Source organism: Crocodylus siamensis, chromosome 1, assembly GCF_052110815.1.
Source record: "Crocodylus siamensis isolate JL-2025a chromosome 1, ASM5211081v1, whole genome shotgun sequence".
Lineage (NCBI taxonomy): Eukaryota > Metazoa > Chordata > Crocodylia > Crocodylidae > Crocodylus > Crocodylus siamensis.
The window spans coordinates 348,054,093-348,081,575 of NC_143395.1; the positions used below are offsets into that span (position 1 = coordinate 348,054,093).

The 27,483-nt window shown below is 41.4% G+C and overlaps 1 protein-coding gene across 8 annotated transcripts in view; it reads left to right on the forward strand.

The window, feature by feature from the left end:
* The first annotated feature begins 19,850 nt into the window (after positions 1-19,850).
* PCDH9 (protocadherin 9) overlaps positions 19,851-27,483 on the forward strand; it is a 991,597-nt gene continuing 983,964 nt past the window's right edge. For all 8 annotated transcript variants that reach the window (XR_016438785.1, XR_016438787.1, XM_090024594.1 and 5 more), the window contains exons 1-2: positions 19,851-20,280; positions 21,867-25,037. Coding sequence is in view for 6 of the 8 variants with exons in the window: in XM_090024594.1 (XP_089880720.1) it covers positions 22,002-25,037 (3,036 nt within the window). In the remaining 2 variants the exon portion in view is untranslated. The remainder of the gene's footprint in view (positions 20,281-21,866; positions 25,038-27,483) is intronic.

Genomic DNA, 27,483 nt, shown 5'->3' on the forward strand with positions numbered 1-27,483 from the left:
AAATATGAACAGCCCCGTGAAGATGTTTTTGACATTTCACCACCATGTGGATTCAGCTTTGCAAGACAACTGCTATGTTACTGAGCAGATTGTTTTGGCAGCAGCTCTAGCAGCTGTTCACTCCCAGTTGGCTAAGCATTTTTTTGCATCCCTCTGGTTGCTGCTTCTGTAATAAAACTGATATTTGGAAAAACACAGAGTCGACCTGCTGGGGACTCCAGTAGCGTTAATATAATTCTTGCCAGAAATACTCGGTATGACAGGGGGAGCAGATATCACCACTTGAACACCATAGTAGCAGCTGTTTATTAGCAGCAACAGCAGGAGGACAGGATAGGGCAGGAGGCTTTGACTGTTTTTTTGCAAAGGACCATTTCTTGCATCAGCTTCTCTTGGTGCAGCATCATTTCATTGCTTGTGGAACAAGTATCAACTGATGAAAAACACTTGCACAGCTGACCTAGCATGACAAGCAATTGCTACAAATTCTGAAGATTAAAAGACCACTTTTCTGGAGATATGCACAGGCTTCACCTAGCTCGGCAGTTGCCACACACCTACTTCACAGCTTCCCTAACCATTCAAAAACCTGTGACCATGGCCACCTGGAAACTTGCCATGCTCAATTAGTAGCTAACTTTTGGGGCTGTTATAATGAAAGCATGTTCTGCTTTTAAAAAGGCAGTGAGGAGGCTGGTTATTAATCAGGAGAATATGGTACCCAAATGTCCATGGGTAGTTTGTAACTGTGATGCTTTCTTTGTGTTTTGTACAGTATGTCAAGAACTGAAATTGAAAAATACTTATCAATCACATTTCAAGAAAACCAGTTTCATTTTTAAAGTAGTGAAAATAAAAAAATGTACATGCAGAAGCACAAACCATTGGAATCATCAAGATAACTTGGAAATAAAGAGTTTGACAATGTAAAAATTCCAAGGGCGCATATTATTAAAAGTGTAATTGCAAATATGGATGTAGCTAGCAATGCAGCTTCAAACAGAGTAGCTTTGGTCTTCCTTCCTGGCCAACTCTTTCAGTAACTTGTGGGCTGGAGTAGTGGGATGGAAAATTCCCTCTTGGATTAAAGGGCTCAAAGAGAGGTACCCATAAGCCACTGTTCTTGACAGTTTGTAAAGGAAAGGAGCTCTGGCTAGGTGCCTATTTGACAAAGTGCTGCTTCCAGTATGCAGAGCTCTCCAGGAGCTACAACACAAATAGCTGGTTGCTATGCACTGTTAGAGGAATGTGAGACTTCAGCTTGTTTTTAGGCAAAGCACTCTCTGTCCTTTTTAATATTTTTTCCTTAGGCTGGAAACGCCCTCTATCTCACCTCACTTTTTGAAGCTGTGAGTTCCCAAAGATGTCTTCCTGTCTTAGTCTTTTTTCTCTTCTTCAACCTTGACTCTCGTTTCTGACCTGGATCTTGGTTCCTGGTTTCCATCCTTGTTGGAATCTAGGCCCTAAACCTCCTTGCTTAACTCCACTGCCCAATAGTTCTTAATCTAGGCCTTAACCCCAACTGTTTATCAGTACTGAGGTTTATGCTGTGAACTGGGCCTCCCACCCCTGAAGTTTAATGCTGAAATGTCATGTGTTGTATCTAACAAAGTGCCTGGGTAAAATGCTATGCTAAAATGCTACCTTGTATATATCTGAATCTGTATTTGCCAGATTCAATTATATGAAACATAATTTAAAAATTCTCTGAAACCTGTAACCTCAAGGAAGTCTCTGATCAAACTGAGGGGCAAACTAACTTGCCAAATTTTCACAGTGCTCAGTGAAAATATTTGTATCATACAGTTCTTTCATTCTAATATGCTGACAGGGATGTAGTTGATGGTGGTGGCCAGTGCATTTGCCACCATTTTGAGCGTAGTTGTTGCTTAGGTCAGTCAAGCAAAAGGTGACTGGGACTAGACAACAACCTGATGAGATTTATAATCTCACAGGAACAGTGTCTTCTACAACAGACAATACACAGCACTGTTACCATTCTGAGCACCCCAAGTGAAGAACTGGGAAAGGTTACGACTCAAGAATGGCCTCATTCATTGGACACCAAGAACTAACCAAAATCCAGTTATATCTCACAGGGTTTCCAATACTGCTAGTACAATTAAGTGTTATTATAAAAAAACCACAACAAATGATCTGTTAAGGTGCCCTCCACACACCTGTCAAACCAGGTGTGCACACCATTGTCTTTAGTTGAGGGCTCTTGAATTGGGAAGAGATAAAGAGCTGTATGAAATGTCTTTCTCATTTGGTCACAGTTGGTCCATGAGTCATTGGTGTGCTTGTTAGTTTCTGTGGCTATGTCTACACGAGATGCTGATTGGCTGCGCAGTAGCCTAATACTACTGCTCCATAGTGTTGCATGGTGAAAACTGACATGATGCTACTGCACAGAAGTATTAGGCTACTGTAAAGCAGCATTACAACAAAGGTGTTCACTGGTGCTACTGCCCAGTTAGTCAGGTTACTGAACATTTCTTTAATATACAAGTACTAAATAATTGTGCAGTAACTACCGCGTGCATAGCATCTCGTGTAGATGCAGTCTGTGTTGCCTTCAGTAAAATATGACTTGATGCTGGTATGCCAGAACAAAAACCTGTTGAGGACAGGTGGCACAAGAACTGCTGGACAGTCGCTATTTTTTGTTGGTTTTCTTGTGAGCTAATTTTATCTTCTTGTTCTTGGTGAAGCATGTCTGGGTCTCTCATGTGTGACGCCTCTCCTCTTCCTTACCCTTAGTGTAAAGTAGAGATGTCTCCAGATAAATATTACTAACTTAAATCAAAATGAATGTTATACACGTTTCAACAGGATTACAGGATATTTACTATCTGGCCAATTAGTTCATTATAAGAATTACACTGTCTAGGCATGGGGCATTTGCATTTGACTACACTAAACCCCATGCAATCTAACCTCCATATAAAAGCGTTCTCAGAAGCTTTACTAACTCTGATTTAATTAGATACGCACTTCTATTCCCAGAAACCAAAGTAGATGATAAGTATCCTAACTAAGCCAGATTCCTCTTTAAAAAATGTATTTGAAGAAGAAAGGACTTAAAAAAAACAAACCATACAAACTGGGGGCGTGTTAATTTGTGGTATCTGTTGAAATGACACATTTCACAATTCTGACTTTAAATGTTCAGCCTTTAGATTTCCTTTTCCCCATTTATCCTGCTACCATCTTTTATTAATTTGGTTTCTACTAAATGATACAACCAAATCAGCAATACTTTTCACATTTTTTCACCCTTCAAAAATGTATAAAGTGACAAAAAATATAACAAAACTGTGTGCCTTTGCCATCCTGTAATTTTCACTAATTCTTAAAGTTACAGTTTTAGTTTTAATTTTTCCTCTTGCTACTCCATAACTTTTCAAAGTTAATAAGAAAGACTTAGTCCCTGGAAGTTTCTGTCCCACAGTAAACATACCCAGGGATGAAGCAGACCATTTATAGTGCAGGCCACCCAAGCATAGCTGTAAGCAGCTTGTAAAACTTAATCCACCTTTCTAGAATGAGAGAAAAACTGCAAACAGGCAAGCTTAGGACAAATTTTCACCTAGTGGATGACCAAAATTAAGCTTGGAAACAGGCATTGCCTTTTCTCTCCTTTGTTCAACCATAAACATTTCTACGGTGGCACAAAGGCCAAGCAAACAGACATCAATACCTCTTCTTGCATAACACATGCCTAACATAGCAGTGGGGGGTGTTTGCTTTGTGGCAAAACAGTGTGGGTAGTTGGAGCTGCCTGTGCTCTCCAGCTGCCCTGGGCAGGTACTCTGGAGGGCAGAGGGGCCTGATCCTGTACACCCCAGGAGTTCATGGGCAGGATCAAGCCACTCAAACTCCTGGAGTGCATGGCCAGCTTTCCCTACTTACAGACATGTGCCCCAAGGAAAATCAGGGCTGATTTCAGTAAGCAGGAAAAGCTGAGGTTTGCCCTAACATTTTCTGGGGAACATCTCAGCTGGGCAGGCACTCCAGAGGTTTGGGGGCCTGAACCTGCCTGGAAAATCTTGGAATTCATAACCAGGTTCAACAATTTCATCTGTGGTAAGACCATCAGTGGGCACATCAGCATGAGGCACTGACTGTGTAGTAGCTGAATAATACTATGCAATAGTGCGTCCCAGTACCAATAGTGCTAATATGCTGCTGTGCAATATTATTAGACTACTGTGCAATAGCATCACTAAAAAGACATTTTCTAGTGCTACTGCGCAGTAACTCCAGTTACTGCACATTTATTTAGTACTTGATTATACAAAAAAACCCCTATGAAAGCATGGGATCTGAACATTTTCTTTCCTTCTATGGTCAGAATCTGGAACCTTCAGGCCCTCAGAGACACTACTACTTAAAACAGTCTTACTTCTGATGTGCTTCAGGGAAAGCCAGTGAGCAGAAGCTGCTTAGATACCTTAGGGATTCATTTGTGGTAAGACATCAGGTAAGTATAGTTCCTTAAGGAGGATGGTGAAAAGGTGTCAGAGAAGGCAGTCAGTCTTAAGAATCTAAAATCTTTGATTATATCAAAAAAGGCCCAAGTGACAGCTAAGGAAATAGTGATGGCAGAAACACTGTTGTACCATTTACAAGTGGAAATGCTTCCTTTCAACAGACTGTACCCCTGAGAACCTCAGTCTCACTGGCCACTTATTCTCTGTATGTTCCTCACCAACCTCCACTATATGCCAGCAGCAGAAGACCCACTGATCCTTCAACAGGTTCAAACTTCTCTTATTAATAACACATGTTCATTAGTAGCAAGGGTTCCCAGCCAAGGCTTCCTGTACTCTGAGTAACAGGGAGAACAACATGCTATAGGAGATGCTTTGATCCCTTGAATCTCCATGACAGCCCACATCCACTCATTTGTGGTGAGGTAACAGGTAGCTTGAGTTTGATTGGGTGCAGTTGCATTAAAGCATGTATAATGAAACTTCTGCTTCAGGTTTTGCACCGAACGCCACATGGACCAGACTGCTGGGAGAGCAAGGCAGTCTGACCACATCACCCCTCTCAAAACCTCATTGATCTTTTCCTTTTCCTTAATCACATTGGCTAGGGACACACATTACACATAAACCAATTGAAGTGATCAGAAACTGGTTTAAACCTGTAACAGAACAAACTTTCATTGCACATAAACCAGTATAAAAATGGCCAGACTGGTTTGAGGTAAGGCTGGTTGAATGCAGCATCAGACTTAACTGATTTGACTCAGACCAGTTTATGCAATGCCTGTCCCAGACCCCTTGCTGGTTTCAGTTAAATCAGGCTCCCCCAGCATCCTGGCATGTTCTCTGGGCTGGGCAGAGTTCTGCTCCAGGGAACTGGGCTGGCCCCTCCCCTCTCCTCTCTAGCTGAAGCAGGGGCAGTGTGTGGCCAGCCGCTGGCCTGCCATGGCCCCTGAGGCAAATTCATCCCCTCTCCCTAACCCCTCCATTGGCAAATCCTGGGGACCACAGCTTGGGTTTGCCAGCCACAGCCTCACTTCCATAGCTTGCTTGCAGCCAGGCAAGGATGGAGTTAATACCTTCCTCTGTCCCCTCTGTCCCTGGAACCCCTGGGGGTTTGGCTACAGTCTCTATGGCTTGCCTGCAGCCAGGCACGGATGCACCTGTGAGCCCAGAGCTAAGGCCTACAGAAGCAGACTGAGAGGTGGAAGTGTTGGCAAAAACCTGACAATCATCACACATGCTGGAGATGTAGTTAAGGGGAGCTGCAGACAGCTTCACCAAAAAATGCAGAAAGCTACATTTACGTTATAAAGCAGAATGTGTAAAAGCTGGGAATACCTAAACAAAGCCTTTCTGAATGTCTGGTTGTAAGGAGACACTCTGCCCTCAGCTTTAGTAAAAACAATTCTTGTCTTCCTGGTTTACATTTTAAATTTAGATTAAGTTGTGTATGCTTTGTTTTAGTGGGCTGTATCTTAGCTTAGGTGAAGATTTTTGGTAGCTCCCTGTTTTTTGCTTTGCAAATTGCTGTGTTCAATACATGCCTGCTTCAGAGAAAGGACTTTTTCCCCATCCCTACTCCTCATTCTGGCAGCAGCTGCCCCACTATCCTTCCAGGCTGGTGGCTACTATCACGTGTGTCATACTAGCCCTGGCTGGTGCCTGGCCACACCCACTCTGCTCCAGCAGAGAGGGGTGGGAGCCTTGGAGGGCTCTCCCTTTTGGCATGCTTTAGTGCCCCCTGGCTTGAGCCACTGCAGGCACATGGCTGTATTTCCTGATTTAACAGAACATCTCTGTCCTGTTTTAATCAGTTCAAGCTGTGCACCTTAGACTAACCTGTGAAGAGCGAATCAATTCAGGCTCAGTCTTTTTGAATGTCTGTCCCTAGCCATCAAGTTCATGTCTCCCGGTTTTGTCCCAATCCCCTTTGCACTGATTGTCTTTCCTTTTGTTTCCTCATTTTTCTCTCCTGGTCATTTGTTTTGTTTGTTTTTTCATTCCTGGTTTTCCTTATTGCTGCCCTTTCTGCTAGGAATAGTCTCCCAGAAAAAAAACTGCATTAATTTTAATTAAACTATGTTTCCAGCGGTGACCAGTAATAGATGTATTTTTAAGCTTCCACACAGGGCCATATGTGTGCTACTTCAGTTTCTCAAAAGTATGGAAAAAAAAATTCTTTCAATAGCAAACTAGGAGCCTGCTTGTGATCCCATTGAATTCCGGGCCAACGCTCCTGGAGAAACCCCCGGCAGGTGGAGCGGTCCCTGAGCTGCATAGCTGGGGGCGGAGGCTGCTGCCTCCTTCTGCAGCAGCTGCAGCCCCTGCCAGGTGGCACCCACCTACAGGCACCCAATTCAGGTGGTCCCAGGGGGCACCACAGCTGCTGAGGGAAGCACCAGGCCCCTGCACAGCTCAGGCAGGCAGATAGGCTCTAGGGGAGGGGGGAGAAAAAGATCAGGCTCGCTGCTTTTCTTGGATGGCACTGCTTTCCTGGACTACTATCAGGCTGCCTGCAGGGCCTCCTTCAGAGCCATGGAGCTTCATGGAGCCCAGTGCTTCACTCTGCAGCTGATAGGGCAGCAAATTCCTTGAAGGGGTTTTAATTTGCTGCGCCCCAACTCATTTAAGGTGCATTACGCCACTGGATTTCCTACAGCAGCTGGAATTAATGCGAATACGCTGCTGAGGCGTGCAAACGCTGCCGCCATTAAAGTGGTGCAAAAGCATTTAGACCACTTTAAAGTGTCATGCACACATGCCTCTCAGTTCGCCTACACACAGCCATAGCATGCCAGTAGCATTAAGTACCAGGAAGCAACATTTGGGGAGTGGAAGTATTCGAATTGAAATATACCCATGTTAAATTAGATAAGCTACTAGAATAAAGGGGTTTCATCTGACTGGCAATCTTTCTTCCTCACCTATCTATCTTCCCATTGTAGCAGTTGTTTTGCAACTTTACTTGTTAGAAGATGACGCGTTAGATGCAATATTGCTCATAATTACAGCAGTCACAATCCTACTGCTATCATTACCCCCATAATTTGTACTCATATAAATGTAAGTCTATTGTTGAATGCAAGTGATGTCAACCCTTATAATGGATGGTCACTGTAATTATAACAGAATTATAGAAAGAAAATTGCTTTTTAGCCAGTATTATCTTGTCAAAGATTTCATCTCTAACTAGTTAACTTGACAGCTTTACTGAAACTTTGTATAATTAAATTCTTGTATCATGTAGCTGTCTTGTTTGATTTTATTTCATACTACATTTTTAATTCATTTAATTAACTTTATAGCCTCATTAACCATTGGTATGTTTTAATGCAGGTCATTTATAAAACAGATATTAACTTATGTCCTAATGAGCTGATCACACTAAAGTTCTTTAAAGGTTGCAATCCTGCCTGACCCATAGCTGGGCCTTACATGTTATGATTGTTACAGAATGATGCAGAATCATAATAGTCAGCAAGATAAAAGGCCATGGAGATCATCAACACATTTTCTGGTAAAGGCAGGGATGAAGAAGAATTTGGTGGAGAAAAAAATATTTTGTGATCTGGAAGGAAATGAGCACCATTTCAAAATATTTTTGTTTGAAAAAGGTTAGAAGATTTTCCCCCATGGTACCTGCATGAAACACAATTTTAAAAACAAGATTGGAGCAAAACAGCTTATTTGATAATCAAGAATAAGTTTTATTATATTTATTTATAGCATATATTTAATAATTGAAACGGAAGCACTTAATCATGTTACAGCTTGTCTGAGTATGAGGTGAGCCATAGGGTACCTGTCTTTAAATCCTCTTAAAGAGTTAGTATCCGACAATGCCTCAGCTGCTATTGATTAATGAGCTACTCCAAAGAAAGCATATCTTTGAAATCAGCACGTAACACAAGTTAATGGAAACCTGAGAGAAAAAAGGTCTGTTAAAAACTACAAAAGGAGCATACAGCCAGATTTATGTAGCAAATGATGTATTTTTTTTATTTCATATGAAAATGGCATATATTTTTGGTATTTGTCACCAATACATTTTTGCACTTTTTGGCAACAAAAACAATGCCAAGATAAAATTTTAACAACTCTTATTTACTGTTGTTACTTAGGCCTTTTAATTATCTTTATAAGATATCTTAGTGTAATTTGAATTGCATTAAATTAAGCACAAATAAAGAAAGCTAATTATTGTAATACACACTGGTCAAAACTACATGATATTACAGACTATTGCCTTATTTTCTGTTATAGCAGTTTTACATAATATTATGTCACCTTAATTGAACCAAACCAAAGATTCACAGCAATAATGGATGTTAGTTTAATTTCTTTAAACCACTGTGATTAAATTAACAGCCTTAAGGCATCCAAGCATTTTGTTTTGACACTCTATTACGCTTTCTGGTGTTCAGAAAGCAGTACATATTCAATAGTACTTTTAAAAAAAACCATAATTACTATAGCAACCGTTTGGTTTCATGCTTTCATTTTGCTTGTCAAATTCTCTGTAAAGGAGACATTAGTTTGTCAATGACATGCAGTACTCTAAAATATCCTCTAGATGACACTGTTTACTGCAGTTAGGCATTTGCAAGCATTTATATGAAAGTCCTGTGAATTGAACCAAATAAAATTGACAAACTGCTGTCTGAGCCTAATTCTGCACCTGTTGACGTCAATGGCAAAAATTTCTATGGTTAATGGGAGGAAGAATAGACCCTATATTTGTCTCTTGTCTTCACTGAACTCTTTTTCTTTCCTTCTACTGAAAAGACTGGTTTTCACCTTTTGAGAAATACAGTTTTCCACAAACCCTAAACTTTAATCCCTATCCTGAGGTTTTTACCATTATCCCAACCCTACTGAAATATGATGACTGGCTTTGTCAAATGGTGGGACTGTATAAATATTAATAGCTCTTTCAACTATTCTTTGCTCTGTGATCTACATTCATTTGTAGCACAGCAAGTTTGAGTTCATTAGATCAATTACTGCTATTTATATGAAATGTCTCCAAGAAGGATTCATTGCTATCTAATTCTATATTTTTTCTTTAAAAACCCAGTAAAATGAAGACATTCTTTGACACTGCTCACCAAGAAAAATATAACAAAATATCCATTTTACAAAAAATAAGTAAACAATTTTTAAGTGTTTAAGTGGCTTTCAGAAATACTTAAACTTCAAAGTCACTGAAGCCCGGAGCCAAAAAGATGTTTTAATGTCAAATTTTTATGCACCTCATCCTATATAAGATTCAACAAGCCCTGGTTAACCTCCCTATAGAATCCATGGGCAGAATTAAGCACTTCAGATTATAATCTACAAGACAACACCCTGTCCAGAGGAGCCTGAGGTAGCCAATGGGAAGCATGAAGACAGAATTATATTTTAAATCTCATCTCTCTCGCTGGCTTCCCTGTCTGATGCTGGATTGCAAACAAAAACCTCCTTCCTCTTGAGATTCAAAGAGCTGAACCCTGTCTTAATGGTAGATACCTATGACTTTTGCCTTCCTTTTAAAATAGGAGACAAGACAGAGTTACTATTGCTACTGATTTTTAAACAGTTGCTTAGCAGTTAGACTACACTTCCAAGAAGTAGGAGACCAACGTTAAAAGCTTCTCCACTGCCTGGTGGACTCAAAGCATCATGCACCTACCAAGAATCTACTCTAACCTGCAGATTATTCTGAGAGGGTTAGAAAAATTGACTCTCTCTAGTATTTTATTAAATGAATTTAGTATAAAATGCATAAAATAATAGAAGCAGGGATTGAACCCAAGATACCGCCCTTCCAAGCAGGCGTCCTACCTCAAGGCTATAGAGTTCACTCTTGTGTACATGCAAATAGACATTTTCATTCTGTCTCATGAACTACTCTATGCCTAACGGGACAGCATGAACAGGACAAGTATGCTCAAAAGCCTGGTAGTTAGTGCAATTATATAGGAGGAGTGAGATGAGGGTTTGAGTCACTGAAGTAAGAAGCAGGGATTGAATGTGGATCTTGCATTTACTGGCTCCCTGCTCTAATTGCTGAGCTACCAGATAAAAGGCACGTTATCTCCTTGTTTGGTCTTGTTTTAAAAGAAAATGACTGCTGTTACTGCATTTGTGCAGGGACTTATCTTGTAGGCATATTCTGAGAATAGCTACTGGCTCAAGCACCTCTGATGAAGTAGGTAGAGGAACCCCTTGTCTGTGAACCCTAGGGGGCTGGAAATGAAAAAGGTGTTAAACTACTCAGCACTATTGGAACTGAGATACCTCTGGGCATGTGAATAAGCAGAAATGTAAGTGTCTGGGGAACTTTATTGTCACAAACTGAGGTATCTAATGAGTTTAGCTGCCTCCAGGAAAAGCACACTTGAAACAATGTGGAAACCTTCTCTTTAACATAAGTTTTCTGCACCACAGTATCACTGCAATCAGTATAATTTTTCACCCTTGTTGGCAAGTTCAGCTTAGAGGCCAAACACTGAACAGACATGAAAACTAAACTAGTCTTGCATTTTCAGAGGTTGTCTCTCCAGGTCAGTAGAACAGTGTGGGGCTTTTTGTGTTGCTAGTGCCTATGCTAAACCATTTGTAATAAAGAGATTGCGTCTCCAGGGCTGTCAAGGCAACCACTTTCATGAAGACAAAGTTAATATCAAAATATTTATTTCAACAGGTTTTTTATTACATTGATTTCAAAATCTACTATTTCTATCAATAATCAACAGTGTTTCTATAGCATAATTATGACTGTCCATATTTAATTCATATCCTGTGTAGCTCTTTAAGACTTTCCTAGTAATTCATGTAGGAGGAATAATCCTACCTCTTAGAGCTCCCTATGCTTTTTTACAAACAGTAATATAAATGAGTCAGATAGTTACTGTAGGCCAAGTATGCTTTCAATTATGCTAGAGTCATTCAGGAAAAAAAATCCACTAAATACAAAGGAGTCGCTCTGTATTGGACCCTTGTTTGATTAAGGGGGGGAAATAGCTGTATGATTTTTCCTCCCCACGAGTACAATAATATTAATAATAGGGCATAGAAGTAAAATGGAAGCTGCCATGTGAGTTATGCTTCCTTATGAGCTACAGGTAAAATGCTTTCCCAATAAGAGCCACAAGGAAACCCTACTTGCAGTTTATGTACTATGCTTCTCTGTTTACTCCCTAACTTCATGTTGAATCTTTGATCCAAGGGAAATTACGAATTTTCTTTCCTGAGAAACGAATAGCCTTTCTTCAGTGACGGACTGGTGAAAGTGAACCAAAAGAGGTATTCTATATCGGGTTAGGCAACGTATTTTGGCCAGAGTGCCTAAAAAAACATGATGTCTATTTTGGAAGGTGCCAGAGTGCCCACGTGCCAGAGCCTGGAGCAGTTGTTTGCAGCCTCCCGGCTGCAGCTGGCCCAAGGAGTCCAGTCTGCTTGCAGCAGGGCTTGCAGCCTCCCAGCTGCCTGCTAGGAGTAGCCTGCGCTCAGTGGCTGGCAGCAGCCGCTTAGAGCTGGGGCTGACTGTGGCGAGCCGAGCAAAATGGCTTTGAATGCCATGCTCGGCATGCGTACCAGGGGTTGCTCACCCCTGTTCTATATGAAAGAACGATAGATATCTAAACACATTCCATAAACTACTAAATAAGCTTTTACCTTATACAATCTCAATCTGTTGATTTCAGTTAATTACCGTTATTCAGACGGGCAGAGAACATCCATATAAAACTAATGACCAAAGTGACATGTGGAAAAAAGTGAGCTCTCCTTAACATGGGGCTGAGTTCTTCAGGCTTTGCTATGAAGTGATCAGAGGTAATGCCTTACAGAGAATGTCTTCACCTCCCCCAAAAAGTTGCTTTGGCTTTAGAAAGATAAGGAGGAAGTGCAGGATTTGAAGCACTACTAAGTCCTATAAATAATGAAAATAACGCCTGGTATACAGAACAAATGATGCCAAAATCTCAAGTTTCTCTGAATATTACTTTCCCATAATCTTCTTCCAAGCATGGAGATCCTTTTTTCTATACCCAGCCTGTGTGGAAGGCTGGGGTACAGCTTCTAGTTTCATGGGTGTAATTCTTTGCTGAAAGTCACAAGTCTACCTCTACCTGTATTACCACTAAAAGAAATCTAATCTGTCTGTCTAGACAAGGCTTTGCTCTAGTTTGATCCATCTCTTTGATGTGGGGTTTTTTTTTTGTGGCACCTGGAAATTTGACAAGGAAAGCAACGATTGATTGGTCTGTGGTGTGTTTTGCTGTGATAATTGTCTAATGTGACTGAGTGATGCCCCTGTAGATAGGTGCTTGCTTACCTCCTAAAGCAAATTGTCCTTAGCACAGCAGAAGCTTTGATAAGAAAGAGGACAGAATGGCTAACTTTGATTGAGTTTGAACTGAAATATCTTGTGTTTGCTTCTGTGCAAGGTACAACCAGTGATTTATTAGTAGAGGTTAGTGGAAGGCAGGGAAATCCACCACAAAATCCCTCCCCTACACTGTTTACTGAGTCTAAATATTCAATAACTTCCCAGCAATAGAAAACATTGTCCCATCATTGCTATATTTTTTCTGTGGTTTGCATTACTGTTTGCTAAATATATTACAACACATTACTTACCTTGGATGGCATCACTGAGACCTTTGGGTAGCTCATGCCTACCGAAGGAATTTGGCTAATAAATCACTCAGTGTGATAATACAAATCTCTAGGGAAGTCAGACTGTGGATTTAGGGCCTTTTCTATAGATTTTGACCTCTTATTTGGAGCCTAAACCCTTCGGGTTATAAAGATAATGATCAATATGTAAAATGAATGCGTAGCTGCCTTGTGACACTTACCGATAAGCACTGAAAATATAATACCTGCAGAGTGGTAATTTCTACTCATTGGCTTAAATAGGCTTTTAACTTCAGGGAGACTCATTCCTCATATTTAGGTACTACTCTGCTCTGGGGACATTATGGAGTCACATCCACACAAAACAAGCAAAGCGGTGGGAGGAACTAGGCAAACTGGCAGGTGTGTTTTGACGCAGATAGAGAATGGACCCCATTCTCTTCCATGTGTATCTTGTATCCCGAAAACAGAGTCTACCACAGGGTCAGCTTAAAAAATGGAAGGTTAGGAAAGAGAGAGAGGTCAGGTATCCTTGTAGTCTACCATCCAGTATATATATATATATATATATGGTGGGACCTGCTCTGCCCTGATGTGAAACTGTGACCCTTTGAAGAGTGAAATTGTCAGAAATAATCAGATGTAATATCCAAAAAAATAAAAAAGAATATAAATATATTTTGACACATTTAAATTTACTTTCTGAAGCTCTGGGTTTAACACTACTTTTTAAGAAAGTCAGAAATCTAGAAAACAAGAAGAGACTCAATTCTTTCATCATAACCCCGTGGCCTTAAAGAAAAAGGAATCATCTGACCCTGGCCGCAACTGCTCTTTGCCACCTTTAATACCTTCTTTGGCTGAACTTGGATTTCTCTGAAACTATGTGCATTTTCTCCATCTTGTACCAAACAGCTGAGGGAAGCATATTCTGCATAGCTAATTTCCTAATGGGCCAAGCCAAGATGGTAACCCTGAAAAGCTGCAGAAATAGGCTCTGATGATACCCTCCATTTCTTTTGGTTTCTGGTCCAGGTGCATCTCTCTTTGAGTTTGGGCACTTCACCCTGCAACAGAACTTAGAAGAATTTTTGTCTTATTGGGCCATTGAGTGGGGAAGTCTGTATGTGCTGGCTGGTCCAATAAGTGTGACTGTGTGAAGGACACTGGAGGATGGAGGAAGGGGTTTTGATATTTTTTATTAAGATGCAAGTTTGATGGATGAATGCTTTCATGCCCAGCCCCTTGTAGGGTTATGTACACCTTTTGTATACTTGTTATCTTTTTTATTTTTAATGTTTTATAATAAAGGTCTAAAATCTATCTTCTATCTATTATCTGTGGTTGACATGTAGATGGGATTGAAAAAAACAAGAAATATTCAGGATCAGATTCAAAGATAAGTCCATGCTAGTATTCATTAACTTAAAATGAACGTATGGAATTTTAAAAGTTGATCAGTATGAACAGGAAGCAGAAGGCCATAGTTGAAGTAGGAAAAAACAAGGAAGTAGAGTATATACTAAAGTATATTTTTCCTGCGTTAAATCTCATTCTCATCCCACTCATGGCAATTTTACACCACTTTAAAATATATGTAAAATTAGAGCGGATTTTTGTTTCCCTTTATCATCCCATTTCTGAAAATCCTGAGAGACCCAGGTTTCTTACTCTTTCTCTTTTTCTATTTCAGAACAACGTATCTCAGTAAGATATCAATTTATTTGCAGGTCTTGGAATATTTTCTCCTTACACAATAGCAAACTGGTTGGATTCTGTTCCTACATTCTTATTCAACAGCTACTTTCATCAAAATAAATGACACAAAGCAGGCAAAGAATAAAACATATTTTTCTTTATGTGCCACATGTAATTACATCTCTCTTAAGTGGCCAAATAATTGCATTTTAAATGGCACTTGTTTGTTATTCTTTTTGCCATTTCAAAATTGATTTGTATTGTTTTACTAAATAGTTGCCAGAGCCCTGGGAGGGGGAAAACTCTTGCAAGCAAACAATTCAAGTCTGTATGTTAATCTGTACCTTTAAATAAACAGCAATAATGAATGTGACTTCGGTGCCTTGCTGCATTGTACAGTGACAGTGATTAAACACTGGCACTGCAAAATGCCAGTTTTCAGCTTTTGCATTTCCAGACCCTTTAGAGCTGTGAACCTGACATTTGCAATCTTTGTAAGTCAAAAAAAATCTGGCAAATTCAGTTAAATTTAGTTCTGCCATTCAAATGGAATAAAAGTTGTCACCTGCCCCCTTTGTGATTTGATTACCCAGGCATGAGTTTATTTTCCTGAAGGGAGAGCCATTAAAGGGGGCCTGATCCTGTAGCCTTCTCTCCACCGGCCAGTCTGATTGCCTTCAATTATTCATCATTAAGTGACTTCATTATTGCTGTTTATTTTAAAGCACAGATTAATGTATAGACATGAATTGTTTACTTAAGTGTTTTTCCCCTCCCAAGACTCGAACAACCATTTAGTAAAACAATGAAAATCAATTCTGAAAAGGCAAAAAGAGAATAATAAACAAGCACTGTTTATAATGCAATTATTTGTCCTTTTAGAAGTGGTGTAATTACATGTGGTTATATTACAAAATATTTTTATTGACTTCAGCAGGACTACTCATGCGAGTGAGGACTCCAAGATCAGATCCAAACACTATGGATAGGAACAGAAGCAATTTGTAAAGAATTTGCTCTGCACAGGACATTATTATATAAGATTTAATCCTAAAATCTAAGCCACTGTGTGGATCAAGTATGGGCAAAACAAGAATTGGCACCGTCATCCTACAGCTACGTGGAGGATACTGGAATCTATACAGTATATATATATATATCACTGAGAGATGGGCAATCCCCTCTGTGTGTGAATCCTTCTCCAAAAAGAGGTGTTGCCATGGAAAGTTGGTGAAATTAGTGATTAGTGTTGCATTATACTCCATTTAGTTTCCCTATTTGTATATAGATTTTAGGAGGTTGCCACATTACCGAGCCAAAGGAGGGGATTCTGACCAGGAAGACTGAGTAATAGGAAAAGAAGTATTAGCAACATTTGAGCAAAGTAGAAGCAAAACCTTTACATAGAGGACTCCATTTTTTATGGATCATTAGGATCCGTAACATAGAGGCCCCATTTTTGCCTTCTGTGCTAACCTAACCCACTGTCTTTTCAGAAGATGGCTGAAGGAAGAACCTCACAGTGTTTTCTTGCTCTTCTAGCACCATCTACTAGATCTCTGCAGGACTGGTAATTTGACCCTTGGCTCATTAATTTATTAATCAAGATTGAAATTTGTTTGTATTTGGTAATATTTTCAGCACCATTTCAAAAGCAAAGTCTTTAATGATTTGGTACAGATTGCTAAATGCTAGCACACAATATTCTGTTTAAGCCCATAGGAAAACCTGAATAAAGTGTATCATTTTCCATATGTTTTCAAGAGTTACACAGCATAGGGATAGAGTAGGTTAGTCTATGATGCTGCAGCGCCATGGCGTGTAGTTGAGAAGATAGTTCACCAAAATATGAATCACCTCTCCCTGAGTATGTGAACGTTCTGTGGGGTGAACAGGATTTTTCCCTCTCTCATAATGAATGATGAGAGGTTATAGCAGGTAAAAAGTAATCAAGAGACCACCTCCAGTTCAGTTCAGAAGGACAGAATTCTATGCTCTGTCTTTAGTTAGCTAAGCATAAAGGAAATCTGTTTCATATACGAATGTATTGTGCAAGCCTGTAGCCAGTATGATACAATATAAGCAATTCCATTTAGTGCAATTTGACTATAGCTAGTACAGAATAATTGGAGTCAGTTTCTAGCATGCTTGAGTTTGAGTCAAATACAATGTGGAAAAGAACTTGATGCATTATAATATGGAAAGGAAGATAACATGAAATGATGTGAATGAAAAGCTAACATACTATATAGTACAGAAGACAGTCTAATAGGTTATGATGAGATTAGGGGCTTAATATTCTAATGTATAGACACAAGTATAATGCCTCCTGATTAAGACAGGACACTATTAAAAGAACTATAATAACAACAGTGCTTAGATGTACTTGAACAAAGTGTAACACTAAATCCCACAACTTGTCCAAATAGAAGTGCAAGTGGAGCGACGTTTATTCTAGTTGTCTAACATTGTACTACTGGTCCATTCTGACTCCTGTGACAGAATCCTGGGTTTTATTAATTTTCTTTCTAGAAGATTAATAAAAAATAGTTGAAACTGTTCTAACCCTTTCGATCCTGTGAGTCACGATTTCACAATTTATTATGCTACAAACATGCAAAGAGTGTAGCCTCAAGACCTACCTTTTGCAAGTGGTTAAGTGTATGATTAGTTAAAGAATTACATTAGTTTACAGCAAGCATACAAACATTAACATAACAGATTGTGTGTCAAGCAAACATCTTTGGTGTTTTAAACATATTCACCTTCTGAAAACAGCAGACACATTTTACCATTTGCGACTTGTGAACGTGTTGAATTTAAGTCCATTACTTAATCAAATTTGATTATTATTTCTCTTCCTAACCCACTGTGAGGCTAACCTTGTGTACATGTGAAGAGCTCATTTATGAGTGTAAGGTAATCAGTTCTGACTACAAGTTAAAGTCATCCCTGAGCAAACAGAAAACTATTCAGCTTAGCAATAAAGTTAAATAATTATTACCAGGCTATGTGATGTGACTACAATGTGACATTGAAATGACTGTGGTGTGATTAGAATAAGAATGTTATATGTCTGTGATGTTACTAGAACAAGGCTATAAAATGTCTGTGATGCCATACTGCTGTGATATGACTAGTGTCAAGAAAAATGTGTGCATTATTAATGCATACACATAGACACACTGTATTTCAAAAGAAGAATATGTTATGCAAAATGCTCATCGTTCCAATTATCTTCTTTATTAATGGCAATAGTGCATTGCACTGCAAAATGTGAAGGAATTACATATTTAATTCATTTGCAGATTTTTTTTCCCCTCAGTGTTTTGGCAGTAAGGCTATCCTTTCTTGTTGGTTCCTTGACTTCTGGTGCCGGGGCTACAGCCATCCTTCCTGTATTAATTACATAATGAACATTTTTCTTCAACTATTATTAGATTCAGTTCCTTTTGCTGCCATTACTCGATGTCATCCAAACCAGGATCAGTTCCTTCTGTTTGTGGCATAGGAACTTTTTGAACACAAATTTAAACTGTGACACCCAGAAGAATGTTTTAGCTTTGCACATCAGGTGATTATCCAAACTGCAGTGTTCACACTACCCAGCCTCTGACACAGATGAACGTATATCACACACAGATTAGGATGTGCAGACTGCTGACCCCGACATATATAGCAATGTCTTCTCCTTAGCCTGCCTTTCTGAACATGTGCCCGTACAGAAGCCTAAGCCACTAATACAAAAGAAGCCTATGAATTTATAATGGGCTAATGATGGCAACTTCAAACGGACATCCAGTACTTAGGTTATTGTTTAGACCTCAACAATCTTCTATTGGCCTTACTCTTGCTGTCTGCATGCATCCAGATTTGCCGGTCTTGAGCAATAATGCAATTACTTACTGTGGCTACTTATCAGGGCATGCTAAGGCACCGGGGGATTTGCTAGGGAAGTTCAGTCAGAGACAGGCTAGGAATGGATCCTAAAAACCAAAAAAGCATTGGAAGGATGGGTTCGTGTGTGCCGTAGACGGAATATCTCCTCTTCCCACAATCTTTTAGCTCCTTCCTAGCTTAAGAAGGTGACTTTTCCTGGCACTCCTGTCATCCTTAATACTGAGGCAGGCTGAAGGCACCTATGTCATTTGCAGGCAAGGCAGAGATGAGTGAGGACAGTCAGGGATGACTACGGTGAGGAAGGAGGTCAATATTTGAGCAGGGGCGAGGGAGGAAGAAAGAGGAGGAAAACAAACCGGAACCCAAAGCGCAAGCAGAGGCCAGTTCTGAGCCCAGCCTCAGCTGCCACTTCAGGCAAGGCAAAGGGGCGCAGGAGTCAATGGGAGCCAAGACTGAGCTGGAGTCAGAGCCCTGCGAATTATAGATGAGGTGTGTATTAAACAGAGAGCCGAATCAAGCTGAGGAGTGGGGCGAGCATCACAGCAGAAGGCTCTGAGCCCCTACTACACCCCGCTCCCAGCTCGCATCACACGCACACACATGCCAGCTTGCATCACAGACACCAACCTGCATCGCACACACACACATACACACCAGCCCACATCATACACACACACGCCAGCCTGCATCACACATACACAGCAGCACACATCACACACACACACGCCAGCTTGTATCACACACACACACACACACACACACACACACACACCAGCTAGTATCACACACACCAGCCCGCATCACACGCGCGCACACTCACCCTGGAAGGCAGCTCCCAGCCTGCATCACACAAACACACACACACTCTCTCTCTCTCTCCCGCATCCCCGCGTCCCCTCTTCCAACTTGGCCCACACCCCGCCCCTCCCCCGCACGCGGACACAGCCCCCGCCGCCCGATTGCCCATTCTGCACAGCACCCCTCGCCCCGCCCCCTCCAATCCGCCGGCCGAGCGACGGCGCCGCTGGCCAATCCCCGCGCCCGTGCCCGCCCCCGCCGGCGCGGGCCAATGAGGGGCGGCGGGGGGCGGTGTCGCCTCCCGCCCTCCCTCTGGGCGCGGGGAGAGTTATATGAAGAAATTCAGTTGCGGGAGCGGAGCGCGGGCAGTGCTGGGCTCGGGGCAGCGCTGGGCGAGGCGAGCGAGTAGCGTCGCGCTCGGTTCGTCTCGCCTCACTTCACATCACCTCATCTCGCTGTGTGCCGGCCCCCGGAGAGGGGCGCTCGCAAGTTTCCCGCGGAGGATGCTGCGGAGTGGAGCGCGGGGGCTGCGGGGCGCAGCGCAGCCTTGAGCGGACGAGCGCGGGGCGGCGCGGCGCGGGCTGGGACGCGGCCAGGAGGATGCCTGGCGCCCGGCGCTGACGGGCGGGACTCACTGCTCGGCCGCCGCGGGCCAGCGCCGGAGCCCGCGCCTGCTGCTCCCGGGCGGGGGGTGGCGGCCCCCGGTGCACCGCGCTGGCGGCGGGGCGACACCGCGGCGCCCCGGGAGGACACACACGTAAGTGCCAAGTTGTGCCGGCACCGGGAGGGGTTTCGTTTCGTGGGTGTGTGTTTGTGTGATGCGGGCTGGGAGCTGCCTTCCAGCCCTGTGTGTGTGTGTGTGTGTGTGTGTGCGTGCGTGCGTGCGTGTGCTTGTGGCTGTGTGTATTTGCATATATGTATTTGTGTGTGTATCTGTATGTGTGTGCTTATATATTTGTGTGTGTGTACCTGTGTGCTTTTGTGTCTGTGCTCATACATTTTATTTTATTTTTATATATATATACACACACACATGCACACACATACAGACACGCGCATATATATATATATATATATATATATATATATATATGAAGTGCACACACCGATATGCGCACGCACACAGACACACACACACACACCCAGCAAAAGCAGATCCAGGCAGGGAGCCGCTGTTTGGGATTCAACTGAGGCTCGTGGCACAGGCTCACCTACCCCGGCTGCCTCTGCATCCTTACCTGCATCCCCAGGCTGGAAGTAATCGCGGGCATCGGCTGCTGGGTTTCTTTAATGCAGATAAGATTAGGGCTAAAGAGCTGACCGGGGCCACCAACCGGTCTACGCGCTTCCCAGCCTGTGTTTAATTTGCGGCTAGCAGAGCATGTAAGCAGAGGTCTGTTTTATTTATTTATTTATTTATTTATTTTTTCACCTGCATTATTAGCCTGCCGCATTTGTGTGTGGCAGCTGCTAATAACATCCTGAGGGGAGATCTATGTCAGTGTTGAAAGGCTGCACCCTTTTTTTCCCCTCTTCCCCCCCCCCCATCAGAAAATATTATTTTCTGCATTTTCTTTGTAAAGATGTTGACCACTTCTAAGTTGTATTGGGAATTCCTACCCCCCGCCCCCTCCTCCCTTGATTTAGGCTGCATTAAAAAAATAAATAAATAAAGTTGAACGTTGTTAAACATAGGGAGAAGTATGCAACATCTGGAGAAGAGACATCGAGCTTACTGTGTAAGAAACTGTAAGTCCTGTTATTGTCTCTCTAGTTGATAGGGATGTGAAGTAGCCAGTGACGACTGCTGCTGCTGCTGGTACTGCTGCAGCATGTCCGGGTACTTATTTCCCAGTACGATAGCAGTAGAAGGGGAGATGCAAGGCACGGGGAGGAAAGAAAAATCTGGTTAGCATGGGGGAAAAAAAGCAGACATTCACTTCACGGCACCAGACAACAAATCCCATTTGGCAGCTGACACGGCAGTTAGCATTGGGGAAGTACGGAAACCTTTTTCACTTGCACGAAAATGCTTGGGTGGAGGAGAGTGTAGGGGAAATGCATGTTCTGGTTTACACTGTGTGCTAAGAAGCGACTGGGAAAGTACGTGCCGAAACTAGAGCTGTCCTTAATCCTGCAAGTAGTTAATTGCATTCTCACTATGTGCAAATGCAACTAACGGGGTATTGGTGCATTCGTCTGGAGGGATTGCTTTGGAGAAGGGAGCAGCAGGGAAATGTACCGTTGGCAAGCGTGCGCTGCAAAGAAAGGAGCGGGGATTGTGGATTTGTTTTGCTTTTTATTATGAAACAATAATGCTTGTCTGTATGATTGTGTTGACAGTTGCTGTCTCCAAATAAGAAATGAGATGTAATGCATCCTGCAGTCCATGCACGCCGCCTCTTGCAAATCGTGCACCATTCCTCTTTGGAAACCTTTAAATCCTAAAATCCAGAAAAAGAGAATAAACACATTATCATGGACCTGAGGGATTTTTACCTGTTGGCTGCTCTGATTGCCTGTTTGAGGCTGGATTCTGCTATAGCTCAAGAACTTATTTACACTATTAGAGAGGAGCTGCCAGAAAATGTGCCCATAGGGAACATACCAAAGGATCTGAACATTTCTCATATCAATGCTGCCACAGGGACCAGCGCCAGCCTCGTCTACAGACTGGTGTCTAAAGCCGGGGATGCCCCTTTGGTTAGAGTGTCCAGCACCACCGGAGAAATCTTCACCACCTCGAATCGAATAGACAGAGAAAAACTCTGTGCTGGAGTCTCCTATGCTGAGGAAAATGAGTGTTTCTTTGAACTTGAAGTGGTGATTCTCCCCAATGACTTCTTTAGGCTGATCAAAATAAAAATCATCGTAAAGGATACCAATGATAATGCACCCATGTTTCCATCTCCTGTCATCAATATCTCCATACCAGAAAACACTTTGATCAACAGCCGCTTTCCAATTCCATCAGCCACAGATCCTGATACTGGGTTCAACGGGGTGCAGCACTATGAGTTGTTAAATGGGCAGAGCGTCTTTGGACTGGATATCGTGGAAACTCCTGAAGGAGAGAAATGGCCTCAACTCATTGTGCAGCAGAACTTGGATAGAGAGCAGAAAGACACCTATGTGATGAAAATTAAAGTAGAAGATGGAGGGAGCCCTCAGAAATCCAGCACAGCCATACTGCAAGTCACAGTAAGTGATGTCAATGATAACAGGCCTGTTTTTAAAGAGAGTCAGGTGGAGGTTCATATCCCTGAGAATGCCCCTGTGGGTACCTCTGTAATTCAGCTTCATGCTACAGATGCAGATATAGGAAGCAATGCAGAAATCAGATATATTTTTGGTGCCCAAGTTGCCCCTGCAACCAAAAGACTCTTTGCTCTAAACAACACTACAGGACTGATAACAGTTCAGAGGTCCTTAGATCGAGAAGAGACTGCTATTCACAAGGTGACCGTCCTGGCAAGTGATGGCAGCTCTACTCCAGCTCGGGCAACTGTTACCATCAATGTCACTGATGTAAATGATAACCCTCCTAACATAGACCTCAGGTACATTATAAGTCCTATCAATGGCACAGTGTACTTGTCTGAGAAAGATCCTGTCAATACAAAGATTGCCCTAATTACGGTTTCAGATAAGGACACTGATGTGAATGGCAAAGTGATCTGTTTCATTGAGAGAGAGGTCCCATTTCACTTGAAGGCAGTTTACGACAACCAGTATTTGTTAGAGACCTCTTCCTTGTTGGACTATGAGGGCACCAAAGAATTCAGCTTTAAAATTGTTGCCTCTGATTCTGGCAAGCCCAGTCTGAACCAGACTGCCCTGGTAAGAGTTAAACTGGAGGATGAAAATGACAACCCTCCAATTTTCAGCCAGCCTGTAATTGAGCTGTCAGTTTCTGAAAACAACCGTCGTGGTCTATACTTAACAACTATTAGTGCCACAGATGAAGACAGTGGGAAAAATGCAGACATTGTTTATCAGCTTGGCCCTAATGCCTCCTTTTTCGATCTGGATCGGAAGACGGGTGTTTTAACAGCGTCCAGAGTTTTTGACAGAGAAGAGCAAGAACGTTTCATTTTTACTGTTACGGCCAGGGACAATGGCACCCCTCCTCTGCAGAGTCAGGCAGCTGTGATTGTTACTGTACTGGATGAAAATGATAACAGTCCCAAATTTACTCATAATCACTTTCAGTTTTTTGTATCTGAGAATTTACCAAAGTATAGTACTGTGGGGGTGATCACAGTGACTGATGCAGATGCAGGGGAAAATAAAGCAGTGACCCTTTCCATCCTGAATGACAATGAGAACTTTGTGCTGGATCCTTACTCTGGAGTTATCAAGTCCAATGTTTCTTTTGATCGAGAACAGCAGAGCTCTTACACCTTTGATGTCAAGGCCGTTGATGGAGGACAGCCTCCTCGTTCTTCTACAGCAAAAGTAACAATAAATGTCATGGATGTTAATGATAATAGCCCGGTCGTCATTTACCCACCTTCTAATACTTCGTTTAAGCTGGTGCCACTCTCGGCAATCCCAGGCTCAGTAGTAGCAGAAGTGTTTGCTGTGGATATAGACACTGGAATGAATGCTGAGCTTAAATATACAATTGTGAGTGGAAATAACAAAGGTTTATTTCGTATTGATCCAGTGACAGGTAACATTACTCTGGAAGAAAAACCAGCTCCTACTGACGTGGGACTGCATCGTCTAGTTGTCAACATAAGTGATTTGGGTTATCCTAAATCCTTGCATACTCTTGTGCTTGTATTTTTGTATGTAAATGACACTGCTGGAAATGCCTCTTACATTTATGACCTGATACGCAGGACTATGGAAACGCCCTTGGACCGGAACATAGGGGACAGTAGCCAACCCTATCAAAATGAGGACTATCTGACCATCATGATCGCTATCGTGGCAGGTGCGATGGTTGTCATAGTGGTGATATTTGTCACGGTTCTGGTTCGCTGTCGACATGCGTCTAGGTTCAAAGCAGCACAGAGGAGCAAGCAAGGTGCTGAATGGATGTCTCCCAATCAGGAGAACAAGCAGAACAAGAAAAAGAAAAGGAAGAAAAGGAAGTCTCCTAAGAGCTCTCTTTTGAACTTTGTGACCATTGAGGAGTCCAAACCTGATGATGCAGTTCATGAACCTATCAACGGGACAATAAGCCTTCCAGCAGAGCTGGAGGAGCAAAGTATAGGAAGATTTGATTGGGGCACAGCACCACCAACAACCTTTAAGCCTAACAGTCCTGACCTTGCAAAGCATTACAAATCTGCTTCCCCACAGTCTGCTTTTCATCTTAAACCTGACACTCCAGTTTCAGTGAAAAAGCATCATGTGATTCAGGAACTTCCCTTGGACAACACCTTTGTTGGTGGTTGCGACACCCTTTCCAAACGCTCTTCCACTAGTTCAGATCACTTCAGTGCCTCAGAGTGCAGTTCCCAAGGAGGCTTCAAGACAAAGGGCCCCTTACACACCAGACAGGTAAACGAGCACTTTTACTGGTCTATAAGTACTGCATACAAGTGCCCAATCAACCAGTATTAAAGTGCCAGTATGTCTTTTGCTTTGGTCTAATTCTAGCTTAGTTATAATGTGGAGAGAGGAAAAAAAAACTTGACCCCTTTATCGTTTCTCTGAGGCTCAACCATGTATTTAAAAATGTCTCTGGTATTTCAGTATTAAGAGTCGCTGATTACTGGAAAAATCTACATGCATCTGCGCAAATGCACGTGTGCATAAATAATGGAACAAAACTGAAAAGCAGTTGTTAAAAATGTTCCTCAGGACTGTTCCAATGTTTGGGATACTGAAGAGGAAATACGGTTTTCCTAATATGCCAAATTTCACTGAGAGAGAAAATTTGACAGTTTTGAGATTTAATGGGATATTTACATTCACTTTCAAATTTGAAATGAGGGTAGCTTGAGTTTCTTTTATAGTTCCAACTGATTTGCAACGTTCTTATGTTACTATTGTTAAAGGGGTTAATTTTTTTTCCCTTGCAAAGATTGCTGAGTTTCCAACGTACTTCATCTGTGAAGCACATGGTTTGTTGTTAGGATATAACTAAGCCATACGGAAGTCTTCCTCTGTTTTTGATTGAGAATAATATTGTTCTAATAGATTGAAGTGGGGTGTCTAATATGCAGATTTTTGCATATTTTCAAAAATGGCCAAAGTATACTTTCAAAAGGAATGCATTTTCTCTGAATACAACTGAATTATGCAGAAAAAATCAGCCCATTGTAAATATTTTCTCATCTTAGTAATGCATAAGTGATCTGTTATAACTCATTTTAAACTGTGAAATATGCCATATGAAGAAGGATTAAGAGGCTGAGAAACTCATTTCAACCAAATCCAGCATTAGTTTTTCTTAGGTCTAATAATTCCTTGCTAATAAAGATTTAAATGCAGCGCTGTCTAATTTATTTCATTGGTGCTTGTCTTTTGCCACTAAATTAGAATGTCAATATAGCCTGTAGATGGCACTAAGGTACTATGTCGCTTGTGCTGGCCAGGTGCCAATCCTGCAGTAGATAGGAAATGGGGGAGGGAAGGATCAAGCTGATACTACAGCCAAAGAAACCTTTTATTTAATGATAGTTGTACTGGAGTGACCAGTAGTTAAGTTGTATGTTTGTAAAGCAACTTCTTAGTTCTTAGCTTTCACTATACCAACTCCCTAGGTTTTAGCAATCACGTTTATATTACTGTTGGCATTGTACTTCAGGTTATGGTGATTTGTCTGAATATATTAGGAATCCACAAAGTACAAATCCTATAGAATTGAGCAAGATGCATTTAAGCCTGTCTTTGCAAAAAGATGTTCATGGTAGCCAAGTTTAGGATGTAGTCATTCTCTTGCTGTTGCATTTGCCTTATCTAAGATGAATGTTACGTTGTCAAAATTGCCTCTTGACTTTTGGGTGTTCATAAGTTGTCACACTAACAAGACAACATGTTTAAAATGTGCACGTATGAGGCAATAGAAAATATTTTTTGAAAAAGTACTCATGCTTGAAGTGGAGCACTAAAGTAATGTTTAGCAAATTCCCTGTGCAAAAAAATACCCGTTTTTCACAGTGACTTGAAAATATTCTGAATCCTGTTCATAATGTTTTACACAGTACAGCATCACACCTATCAGCTTAAGTTTTTGGCTTTTTTTTTTTAAAAGCAGACGTAAAAATCTGTAGCTGGCTAACCTGTGGTTAGTCTGAAGTTCAGAAGACGGGATACACTCCTTCCCTATTTTAGTTACTAGCTTTAAAAAATCTCTCTCTCTTTCCTTCCCCTCACCCCCTGTTCAGGGGTCCTAGTAATATTACTTAAATTAACTTCCCAGGCTGTATTCCAAGAATCAGACTTAATCCCCTTTTGGCCTCTAAAAGCAGTTAAGATCACAAAAATGACTTACCTGACAACGTGTAAGCGCTGAACAGTGATGTTGAATGTGGGCAGAAAATCCCCAGGCACCTCTTTCAAATTTATTTTTGTCTGTTTCATAAATGAGGTGGTGTCTTGATTATTTATTTATTTTTTTTTAAAATAAAAATATATTTATTCAATGTAATCAATATTGCATTGTTTTATTGTGTATCTGATTGAAATCCTGTTGAAATCAATAGAATGTGCCATTTAAATCTAGCCCCATGTCAGGTACGTTTCACTGGATATAGAATTCATTTTTGTATAAATAGTTGCTTGATTTTTTTTCCTCTAAATTTTCCCATTGATCAGTGTTGCAGGAAGCAAGCTTTTTAACTACATCACATTTTCTACCAGATGACTATAGCCAAGATGGGCAGTGTGAGTTAATAGTCTGCTATTTTTTTTTTTTATGTGATCTCTTTGAGCTAGGATGCGTCTTGGCTACTGTTCCCTGCAGTGACACAAATTAAATATAGTTTCATAGGTACGTGTT